The 12149-nt window shown below is 27.7% G+C and overlaps 3 protein-coding genes across 5 annotated transcripts in view; all 3 read right to left on the bottom strand.

Annotated features, from left to right (window-relative positions):
- LOC117163172 (uncharacterized) overlaps positions 1-2694 on the bottom strand; it is a 29590-nt gene extending 26896 nt beyond the window's left edge. The window contains exon 1 of one of the 2 annotated variants that reach the window (XM_076625407.1): positions 2253-2694. The gene's annotated coding sequence lies outside the window, so the exon portion shown is untranslated. The remainder of the gene's footprint in view (positions 1-2252) is intronic. The other variant, XM_033345214.2, reaches the window with a different exon arrangement.
- Positions 2695-3140: 446 nt separating this feature from the next.
- On the bottom strand, positions 3141-5917 carry senju (UDP-galactose transporter senju). 2 transcript variants are annotated; one of them, XM_033345437.2, is made up of 6 exons: positions 5465-5917; positions 4979-5093; positions 4861-4907; positions 4367-4506; positions 4137-4292; positions 3141-4058 (listed from the first exon to the last, which is right to left on the bottom strand). In XM_033345437.2, the coding sequence occupies exons 1-6, from the start codon at positions 5550-5552 to the stop codon at positions 3585-3587; spliced, it is 1020 nt and encodes a 339-aa protein (XP_033201328.1). In that variant the 5' UTR covers positions 5553-5917; the 3' UTR covers positions 3141-3584. The 2 variants fall into 2 exon arrangements, with proteins under 2 accessions (XP_033201328.1, XP_033201329.1); XM_033345438.2 differs by lacking the exon at positions 5465-5917 and adding an exon at positions 5177-5439 and having other exon boundaries at positions 3142-4058.
- A 141-nt stretch (positions 5918-6058) lies between these two features.
- Positions 6059-11350, bottom strand: TBC1D23 (TBC1 domain family member 23). The gene is made up of 9 exons (XM_033345427.2): positions 11065-11350; positions 10334-10554; positions 10043-10247; positions 9717-9953; positions 9271-9646; positions 8994-9207; positions 8610-8921; positions 8117-8249; positions 6059-8049 (listed from the first exon to the last, which is right to left on the bottom strand). Exons 1-9 carry the CDS (start codon positions 11091-11093, stop codon positions 7776-7778), a joined length of 2001 nt encoding a protein of 666 aa, XP_033201318.1. The 5' UTR covers positions 11094-11350; the 3' UTR covers positions 6059-7775.
- Between the last annotated feature and the right edge of the window lie 799 nt (positions 11351-12149).

The following is a 12149-nucleotide window of genomic DNA, read 5'->3' as shown; positions in this document are numbered from 1 at the left end:
TAGCACGGAATTGTATACTAATATGTATATGTAAGTACATGTGCGCACGTAGTGGCTAAGCACAAATTATCCACATCTAACATAGACTGTGTTAACTCGTCCTTACTTTCAATCTCTAGTATACTGTATACATGTTCTAATAAATAATATTCTTCAGATTATAAAAAGTTTGAGAAAATAAATTGTAATTTGATATTTTTTATCTATCATTTTATCTATCATTTCTTCATTATTTTATTATTTATCATTGTCTCATTTTTTATAGTTTTCAAATAATTCATCCAGGCTTATTACGAATACTCATTTAAGACAAATTAATATTTTAACGATTTTAACGGTAGATTTTGATTTCCATAATAGAAACTAAAGGATATTTCCTTCACTTCCGGCAGCAATTCTTACATACGGATGTATAAAATGATTGACATTGGTAAAGCTTTAACCGGTTAACCGCTAATACATCCCATTTCCGATTTCAGTTGCAGAATCAATCACCGTAGTCACGAAATCAGTTTTATTATTAATCGATACTCCTTTAATGTGCATTAAAACGCTTGTCTTTTCTTTAATAAGAAAATCAATAATTCATTACGGGATATATCAAACTTTTCTTATTAAAAATTGATTAATTTAACAATGATAATAAAATACAATTAATTTTAAATATTATTTTAATGTTACATGGAATAAATCTGAAGGAATTACTTTCGAATTTAATTTTTTGTCAAATTTACGATAATGATCTTCTTTAAACAGTATTATACAGAATTACAATAAAATTACAATTTTACAATATAAATCTATAATAATTTTATAATTTCACGAATAATTCCGCTTTCTATATTTCGAATATTTCCGCAGTATTTATGAACCATAGAAACGTGACGTTCCTAGTTGTTAAAAATCAGCCGTGTGATTTTCGTTTCGTAACAGTATGCCAACGAGCCACGTTATCCCAGCCCCTGTGGCAAATATTTTTTAAAAAAGAAATAAAGGGACGAAGTCGCAAAGTTTATCATCGGATCTCGCGACACGAACACCGCATAAAACTAGTACACACGAAAGCGATTGCATAATCCAAAGAAAACGTGCGTGCGTCTCGAGGAGTCGCGAAAGAAGAAAGGGGCCGTCCACTTGCAGCAATAAAGGATACATACATACATACTTTTCCAGCGCACTTAACCTCGCGTCAACCGTGATTTTTTCCTTATATATTTATTTTTCTTCTTTCTCAAGTGCACGTTTGCTGAATTAACCTGCGTCATCAGATTACAGTTGAAATTTTTGACTCAAAAATTTTGACAAATGCACTGTTGTGGTGGATTAAATCATGTTTATTATATTAGTATATTTACTAGCTGTTTATATTAACTGGAATGGATAAATATACAAGTAGCATGAATAGGTATTGCTTGTTATTGCATCATTTAATGAAAGAAATGGCATACTGGCAAATATTAATTGTTAAATAATCATTCAATAAATTGATTTAAAAATACACAACATTTTGATGAAAGGACGAAAAGTTTGGAATCATAGATTAAATACATTACTTAATCCATTTGCAAAACAATACGTCGTTGGTAAAGTAGATTTTATATAGAAATAATAATTTTTAGCACTGTTTTAAAGAAATATGAACAAACTTATTACACAACCTAATACATATATAAGAATCTTCGTATAATGTCATTAACCTCTTGGATATTAGAATGGTGATTTTTAGTATCAGACCAATTTATGTCAGGTATGCACCTCTTCCTGAATAGTTCAATTAATATAAGGTAATTTATGTTGTTGAAGTATTTGTTTATAGAAAAAAATAAAATATTTTATTGTTGCTTGGCGCGATTTTCCAATCGCACCAATCACGTATCACTAAATTGTCACGTGCCCGAGATCGTAATATGTAAGTTGATTTATATAAACAGTATCGCGCATAAAAATACAGTCTTTAACCCCTCATTTACTCATATTTTATTTAACAAAACATCATTCATAATGCTTTTAGAATATCATTTTAACAATTTTCTCCAATCCATAAATAATATCAGACTTTTTCTATATGAACCACCATAATTAAATAATTCAAAAATCCTTGAAAAACAATTATAGAAACTATTTTTTCTACACACAATCTCTATTTTAGACGGAGATAGATAATATATTTTAAAAACAGATATTTACAATTTATAATCATTAAATTACAAATAACGATATTACAAAAATTATATTAATATGATCTTACTTACCTTTTACTTTTCTCTTCGTGTATAAGTGAGACAAGAACTTTTTTAACTATAGTAACATATTTCACACTTTTTTAACTGTAATGCTATAATTTATTATATTATGTTTGAAGTTTTTTGTACTGTTTCGAATGCACATTTCATTACAAACGGCGCGACAATCGAAAAAATCCAATACGGACTTCACGTGACGGCAGCCAACATGTGACTACCGCTACTCTATTCCGAAAGTAAGGTGATTTGCAGGTAATATCGACCATCCACTCCCCACTTCTCGAAAAATGGTCTTCTGTAGATGTATACAATAGGTGGAATTGCAAGAATAGCTAATCTTAGAAAAAGTAATTTACATTAGTCGATATTGACTCTGTTGTATCCTTTCGATTATTTTATTAATCTAATCCTGTTTTTATCTTTTTAATGGTTAATGAATTTCTCAAATTCAAGGTGCTTCTGAAAAAATCGTTATTAATATGTATAATTTGCCATCTTCACTGCATGATAAAGGTTTTCTTAAAAGCTCAATAATCTTCTGTTTCTTAAAATAAAATTAAGTTTGACATACAAAACTTCGAGTATCACAGCAGGGTTAATAATGCACAATAAAATTTGTCGATGTTTAATTCTATTCAAATTTCCCGCCAAATAGAATTTCGATAAATCGAAGAATTCTTGGTTTGAAATTGTACATAATGCGCACATAAAAATATGTATTGCTTAATAAATTTTATTACTCAAGTACTTTCTATTATAAACAGCTTTTAATAAATTACTTTATCACTATTATTATATATATGTATGAAATATGTAATGCTTTCGAAAAAAGAAACTATTACTGTATTCTTTTAAATACGGTATAAAATTCCAAATATAATTTTGTCATTGTTCTTTTTTACAAATAATATATAATAATAATACTTTTATAATAATCTATATATTATTTCCTAATAATACAGTTACTCACTATGTACATAATAACACAATTTTTTAAGTTCCACAATTAAGATTCAACCACTTAATTAAACCACACAATTACACATGGAATATTAAGAATCGTAATATTTTATAAAATTAGAATTAACTATTCATAAATACATGTATAAGATATAAATATTTAACACAAAAGAAGGAAATATAATTCATATCTCTATAACAAATCGTTTTCCTTTAATACCTATTAACATAAAAGTTCTTCAAATTAGTTACATTTATAAATCTATGCATACATAAAGCTATACAATAAAGCATAATGGGACAGACACGTGAGTAACAGGTTTACATCAGGAAAAATCCATGTACAGAATATAATTAAGGAAGGTTTTTAATTGATGTCTACTAAACTATGTTATCAGCCTTTGTTCGTTCTTTGGTCCAGGTATTTTGTACTGGATTTTGCGAATACAATATAACTGCATAACTTACCATAGCGATCGAAAGTACGGTATTTAAATGGATTGGAATACTAAATATCAGCCAACACAAAACCGCTGTGAATATCAGTTCTAACGCACTAGCGAAAGTTTTTAAGATAGAGTTCAAGTTTTTCAAGAAAAAACTTGTGATAATTCCTATTGCTGTATTATTCAGCATTATTATTATTATCTTTGGTTGCATAAGTATACCAAGATCAGCATTGTTCAACATATTAGAGGCATTATTTGCTGACATAAAAAATAGTATAAAAACTATAAGGTTACAAAAGATACTATCAATATACATAAACACATTTTGTACAAAAATATTGATGTTTGCCCCTTGCTCTTTAAGTAAATATTCGTTGTAAACTCCAGCTAGGCAGGAGCAAATTGTCTGAAAAAGTTTAAAGATTACAACTTATTAAAATTTTCTGGATCAGAGAATATTTTTTCTTAATGATTCTATACATACCTGTATAAATACTAAAATGATGTTACTACTCAAATTAATTTTAGCATTAAATATATTGACGCTAAAGTCCAATTCTATATGTTTCACCATACATCCAATAGTCAGTAATACTAGCGAAAACCATTGTTTCAATGATAATTTCTTGTTAAAAACGACCTAAAAAAGCTACATTTTAGAAAATACTTTTTTCCACTCCAATGTAAGTTATAACAAAAGTTTCTGATATGTACCTGGAAAATAATTCCAGTCATGACAACACGAAATTGCAACAACACATAGTAAGTTGTTGGATCAAATATGGCCAAATTAATAAATGCCAGATTATTGTATAAACAATACAAAAATGATGGTATCATGTACAGCAATAGCACTAGAATAAGAGTATTTAAATTTACTTTATTTTCTATTATATTAATTTCACAAATTAAATGAATACTTAAAGAACATCTAGATTTTAGTCTACTTATTTAAATCAATAATCATATTATGAAATATTTAGTTTTCAAAAAGTGTATAAAACTGGAATCAATAATTTATCTTATCTTGTGTTCTATTTATATAATACCACAACATGATAATTTTTAGTCCTTAATTACATCTACCAAAGTAAGTCAAAGATTTGCTATAAATAGTTTATCAATTTTAAGAAATAAGTATAAATTTTATCTGCATAACTAAATTATTTTAATGTATTGAATTCTCCAAAATAATATACAATATTTACCTTTCTTATTTTCCGTTACTTCTTGGCACAAACTTCCAAAGCTATTGCTGAAGATAAAATAATAAGTTTTGTACTTATATAGAAATTTCAAAGAATAGTATTTAATTTATTTACTTACTCTTTGCAGTAGAATATTATAGAAGTAAATAACTTTAATATTTCTGTCATCAATACTACCATAATAATATTATATTCATAGTGACCATCTCTTTGAGACCAAGTTACAATAATACCTAAGATAATAATAATTTTAGAAATATTTTAATTAAAAAAATACAATGTATATTTTTACAAAACAGCAATGGGGAAAATTTACAAAATATTACATAGAAATTGTTACGAAATTTCTTGAAATTTACAAAGTAACCTGTACCATATGCTACTAAACATTATATACTACAAAACATTTAAATCATATCTAAAACTGATAAAATAATGCACACGATATTCATAAATAACTATATAGTTTAATGCTAATTTCTTTTTGTATTGTCATTACTGAGTAGTTTCTGTTTGACAAATATTAACAAATAAAATCATGTAACAAGTAAAATCATGTGGCAAGAATATAAACAAACAGAGAAACATAACCACATTCATGTACCTTGGTTCACAAACAGAGCCATGTATGAAATAAAAATGACAGGACTCCATCTTCCTGGGAATAATTCACCCCAATTGATGGTTCCCATTATAAACTCTATTATAAGATATTATTACGTTAAAAACATTTGTAAAGTATATATATATTGCTAACTGCTTCGTTGCCGGGACTTCTGTTAACAACTGATAACAAGGTCACGATTTACGATACACTTTTATCGCATCAAACATACATCAAATTGTACAAACATACATCAAATTGTACAAACATATATAAAATTGTTCATTTGAAGTTATATAAAGAAATAATATCTGTTATCTGATAAAAATGTCCTTTTTCCAAAATATGCTTCAGTATTGTTTCATTATTCTCCAACTTTTGCCTTATTTGTTAATTGAATATTAACGTGTACTCCTACGCAAAAGATTATCGTAGGAAGTAAGGAGAAAGTTATTATATTTTTTAACTTTATTAATTCTTATTTAATTAAATCTTATTTTTATAATAAAATTTATGACAGTAATATATTTTATATTTTATATTATTCGGAAAATTTTGCAAGGTTAAATGAACGATTAATGATGATAAAACAAATTGAGATATTTGAAATATAATGAAAATCATTTTTTATAATACATAAAGATAATCATAAGTACATATTTTATTTTTACAATCTTTTGAAAACATCTATCGTTTAAACTCATTCTTGATGCGTTACATAAAATTTATTTACATACATAGAATGGAAAATTTGCATTTAAGAAGTGCTTTACAATATACTATAATTTATTAAACTTCTATAATTTTTTACGTAACAACTATCCCGCCATTCATGCTTTTCATTCGTCGTGGAAGCACATAAATAGAAAAAGTTTTTTTTATACATAGAATTCATTATTGTGTATCAAGAAATATGTTACAGATACTATTGTTAAAAATATTAACAATGCTGACATATTATCTACAAGATCAAAAATTTCAATAGTTTTATTAAGTATACATTAAATTATGCTTTTTATAATCTTTAAACATAGAATAGACGCTAATGTACATCATAAATAATCTCTGTAATCTACAATGGTGGAATTAGAACCATACTGAAACGTGTGTTCGTAATTTACACAAAAATGAACGTATGTTGCGAACAATATTGTCCCGGATTACAGAAAGACAGCGCAACAGTGTGCACGAAAACCCATTATGAGGATGATTTCTATTGATATATTATTATCAGTATAATCTTAACAATAAATTCGGAAAAAATCGTATTAGATACTTAATATTTTAAATACAAATTCCAGGGAAAAAGACAGAAAAATCTCGCTATGAAAGATTTTTGTATGATATATGTTCGAAAGATCGTAAATCGAAAACTTTAAAAATTCTTCGAAATATAATCAGGCAGTGTAATAAGTATGCCTGTAAAAGTGATACAACTGTTTACTTTTCAATATATTTTGTACCTTCTGTAAATATTTTATAAAGACATTTAGTGCAAGACTATATGCTATAAAATGCAAATATTATAACCATTCTGTTAATGTTTCTCGAATCGTATTACATTAGGACCAATTATCAGTTCATTATAACATACAGATACTATGTAGTAATATATGTATGCATGAAATGCCATATTAGCTTGTGATTCGAAGTTTTTAGTGTCCTGTAAGGAAAAGAAATAAATTATTCGCATTTCTATAAACATTGGTATCACATTACGAATCATATTTATGTAAAGGAATCAATGACATTTTAATTCATGGCACGTTACACTCCATCGTAGATAATCACATCAATGATTTGCAGAGTCCATTACCTCTCCTATTCATTTTTATAGTAAGGCCACTGTTTAGCCATATGTAAAGTAAATACTAAATCAAATATTATTAACATTGATATGATATTATTACAAAAAGCAATAGGAAAAATGCAGTTTTATGAAAGCAAAATATTTTTGAGAACATTAAGAAAATGCGTGAAGAAAAATGGTAAGCGTAAATATAACTGATAAAAGTAATGACTTAGTAGAAACCACCAAAATCTTAGAATCCAAGTACAAATCGTGTTAGCCATTTTATCGATGGTACATTATATTAGGTTCATATACGAAACATTCGATTTATCGTTAAAATCTTTCACATACTATTTTCTTTAATTATACTAATATTACACGTTGTATTTGTAGTACCATTTAATTAAGAAAATTCTAGCCGATCGAACAAATAAAAAATTTCATTTCGGATATTCATTCGATAAAATTTGTTTAAAACGAATAAAATTTCATCACTCGCGTACCAGCGCGTACTCAATATCAATCTGATGTTTTCAATTGTTTTAAAATCTGTTGCGTGATCAATTTAGTAGCCTCACTCGCATTAGGAATAAGAAATTTATCCATATCTGAAATAACCGTATCGTTATATTGCGTTGTACCGTATTTAAATGTAATCAAATCCGAGTGTCTCTTTCTAGATGTTATTTTTACAACACTCGTCAACGGACGTTTTACAATTACATGTGCTGCACCTTTCCTTTCTTGTATTTCCCGAAGTACTACAAGGTGAGTATCAGTAACCAAAAGTATACTGAAAAAAAATGTTTTTTTTAATGTTAAGTAACAAAATAAATTAACACTTTGATTTAAATATTCACCTATCACAAAGATCTCCATTGACTTTCACTTCTTGACATTTAAAGGAATGTAACAATTTTGGATCCTTCAGCCACTGTTGGATAGATACAACTTCAATAGGTTCTTCACTTTCATTATTTGTCATTGTCATATCTGCGGCATATAATAATTATAGAATATTAATAAAATAAATAAATAAAGATGTATTTGCAATTTATTATAAAACTGCATTATCCCATCAACGCTACAACACTGATATAAAGCATAACTCTCGTATGATTTTCGATTAATTAAATTAAATTAATTTTGATCTCAATAATCTCGATTATATCACAACTCTTATAAATCTCACATATCATCTCTCCACGTGCATTCTACAAATCGCTCTTCATTCACAATTGATACTTTAACATAAATATTCGCTCAAACCATGAGTTTCGTATAAAATAACTTGAGATAGTAATTAATCAAGCATGCAATTTAAGGAATATCTGAATTCAAATAAGAACGTACCCAATTCTTGATCATCGTCTATACTAAATACAGGGCCTGTCTTTTTTTGTCGCTTAACAAAATCCAAGTCTTTGCCGTTCCTATTTTCTATGTTATTATGAACACTTGCTGACGGATTGACAATATAATCGAATAATTTTCCCTTCACTTTCTTAATTTTTCCAAAGAAATCGGAATTATTACTTTTAACTTTGACAGGACTTGTTTCATTCGAATTTGTCTCCGAAATATTAGCACTGCATACTAAACAGTGCTGTGAATTATGATCAACAAGACTAGAAACGACTTCATCACCAAAGTATTCATGTATGGCTGCAATGAAATGCTCTTGCAAAATAATTATTTTGAATGAAATATTTTAAATGAATATAATATAATAAATACCTTGATATCCTGATGTGACCATACTAACATATTGCGTGTGTTTCTGTAAAAAAGATGCAACTACCATATGCGTGTAACGATCTTCCTCTTGTCTACCACTCCCTAAAAAGCAAAGATGTTCACCACCAGCTTGCGATCCAACCGCTAATGCTTGGCGTTGTGCTTGCAACAATCCTTGTACTGCTGTGGCAAAAGCAGCAGGTTCTTGAAGCATCTAAAATGAAATTTATAAATTTAAAAAGAACTTCTATATATAAAAAAGACAAAAAAAACATACCAAATTACAATCTAGATGAAATGCAGTTGGTAAATGTCCTGCATTGTATTGTTCAGCAGGTCTACAGTCTACTAAAAAGAACTTGACCGATTCAACCGAGGTATTAGGTATGGACGGACTCTCGATAGAATTTTCAACTAATTCTTGGGCTGATACGGGTAAACAAAGCGCATGAGATATACATTTTTCATCGAAACCATCGTCAAATATAATAGGATATAAATCTTGTTTAAAAGATGATGGTGTCTTCATTGCATAATACTGTGCCAAAGAGCAAAAGTCTGTCACATCTTCTGCTTCCAATGCACAGGGCATAGCAGCAATCGCGTCTATTATAGTTTGTTTATCATTATCTTTCATACTTAAGATTTGCTCCCTATAAAAAGTAGTATAGTAAATTTCATAGTAATTTCATTTTGGGGGGAAGTGTTTTGTAATTCTCCTACCTAGCATTTATTACCATGATAAGTGAAAGGAATAACATAAAAAATGGATCAGCTTGCATGAAATATAGATCCCACATTGTACAAACAGCTGGCAATGAACATACACCAGCAAATAGTGTAGTTACCCATCCTTTTGTATATTGATCAGGAGATACTCTTTTCGTATCCAAGAAAGAACATAATTCTGGTTCATGATAGAGTAGTAATAGTCTTAATACAGAACTGTATGTTTCACCTCTGTAAGCATAAAATAATATTACTCATAAGAAAGATAAGGAAAGAGTAATGGTGGAAGAAAGGATAATTAATTGTAAAATATTATATACCTAGGTATATAAAAGTCTATTATTGCTTCAAATAAATTATATGTTGCACTTCGTGGAAGTTTTAAAGCTATTAAGGGGCCCAACAGCTCTATCCAGCCATTTCCTCTCTTATATTGTTTCCCACTATTCTTACAATAAAATGTTAAAATAGACTCTAAATCAGAAACAACAGAAACTTTGTCTTCATCATCGTTTCCTAGTTTTGCTACAATAAAAATATATAATCTATAAAATCTATAACAAAACAGATGTATATAAATAAATCATATAATGTGCATGCAAATAACTTACCAACCAATTGCTGACAATCATCACGTATAATATTCTGTTCTGGTAAATCAAAAACTTCATTAAATTGACTTAATTGATTACCCCGATCGATAACATCTAAACATGCTTGCCATACATCATGTCTTAAATTTGCAGGAACAGCTTGTCCCTTACAAATTGCGTATATGTCGGATGCTGATGGTGCTTGTGTATCAAGTAAAGCTGCTTCTAGCTCCAATACCCTAAATGTTTATCTCATATTTATATCCATTTATTATAATAAACAAAATTTGTTCAACTTCGTGTTATTATTCTTTAGTATCAATAAAGTGTACGGTACATAATACAAATATTACAATATATGACAAATGTTTACATATTTTTTCACAAGGTAGTTAATAAACATTTGCAAACATATGAACAAGCTTAAAGAAAGACATAAATACTTAAGTATCCACCATACTTCTTTTTTAGCCAGGAAGGATTAAGAAAAAATTTATTTAACAGAATGATATGTAAAATTTGCATATAATCATACGTAGACTTATTTATTTTTGGTATGCTAGTATTGCTTTTCAATATACGAAGAAAGTAAGAAGATAAAAGTACCGCAAGACGTCAATCGATATTAAGTCGCAAAAAAATAAGTTGGAAAATTTCATTGATGGAACGAACGACTAAAATTCATGTTTATTGAAACAAAGAATTCCTTCTCGTTTGAAAAATATAAAGAAATTTGAAAATTAGCTCACCAGGTGTTTTCATCTTCTTGTAGTGCCATTTTGGTAAACGTCACACTTGTATCGTAGTGTGCAAAATCGTGAATTCGATATAAATTATAATTTTCTACAGGAGAATAAACTTTTTCTATCAGTTAGCATTCTTCGTCGAGTTTTACAATTTTCATCACATTTCTTGTGGTTTACGTTCTGTTTAAAATTCAACGATCTATAGATAGCACAGACGAAAGTTCGCTCTTGTTGACAAATCGTTGCCATCTTTTAGATAAAATTTTTATATGTGTAACAAAACGCGCGAATATTTAATCATCCTGTTTTACATATATTAGAATGAATTTATTTTCATAATAATACATTTATTTATATATAATAATGAATTTAATAATAAATTATACAATATGGATATATTTATCTATAACATAGATTTATTTGCAACAAGTAAAATTCCATTTTTAATTAATAATCAATATTGTATAAAATAAACATTATTCCTTTTAATTTTTAATAAAAAATAAAAAAACGTTGTTTTAGAAGCTTATATCATTGATTTAATCTAATCTATTGCGGTCGTATTACGAAATGTTTGTATAGTAATAGTATACCAAGGAAAATGATAATCCACTCTTATACGATATATACATTGACTCGGGAAGTATTTAAACATTTACCGTAGAAACCATATATATATATATATAATGGATGCGTTATATAAAACATTTTGAAATTTCATTATCGCTGTAATGAGATCCAACTATCATAATTATACTGTATATTCTATGTATACATTTTAAAATCGGTTTCAAATTTTATTAATATATTCATAATAATAGTCAGGTTTCATTATTACTGTTTATAATGTTAATGAAATTTTTTAATGTTTCGTCTAACACATATATATATTATATAATATATAATATATATAATTTATAAAAGGTTTCTACAATTGTTTGAATACCTTCATGAGCCACTGAAAACAGAACAATAATCGTTTTCAACTATAATCCAATGGTAAAATGAGAAATTGTTAAAATTCAACGTTATACGAGTATGTATATCGGCCTTAATACATACAATATTGTCACGGTCGTATACACGGG

The sequence above is a fragment of the Bombus vancouverensis genome, chromosome 2 (genome assembly GCF_051014615.1).
Source record: "Bombus vancouverensis nearcticus chromosome 2, iyBomVanc1_principal, whole genome shotgun sequence".
Classification (NCBI taxonomy): Eukaryota; Metazoa; Arthropoda; class Insecta; order Hymenoptera; family Apidae; genus Bombus; species Bombus vancouverensis.
Note: the sequence above shows the minus strand (reverse complement) of the source record. Positions and strands in the feature narration are given on the sequence as shown.

Coding starts and splice junctions, on each gene's coding strand:
- senju (XM_033345437.2), bottom strand. CDS start 5,552: ATGGGAACCATCAATTGGGGTGAATTATTCCCAGGAAGATGGAGTCCT. Junction 5,094..5,464: donor GGCTCTGTTTGTGAACCAAG/GTACATGAATGT, acceptor TTATTATCTTAG/GTATTATTGTAACTTGGTCT. Junction 4,507..4,860: donor AGTAACGGAAAATAAGAAAG/GTAAATATTGTA, acceptor CTCTTATTCTAG/TGCTATTGCTGTACATGATA.
- TBC1D23 (XM_033345427.2), bottom strand. CDS start 11,093: ATGGCACTACAAGAAGATGAAAACACCTG. Junction 9,954..10,042: donor ATAGACTTTTATATACCTAG/GTATATAATATT, acceptor TTATGCTTACAG/AGGTGAAACATACAGTTCTG. Junction 9,647..9,716: donor ATCATGGTAATAAATGCTAG/GTAGGAGAATTA, acceptor TACTTTTTATAG/GGAGCAAATCTTAAGTATGA.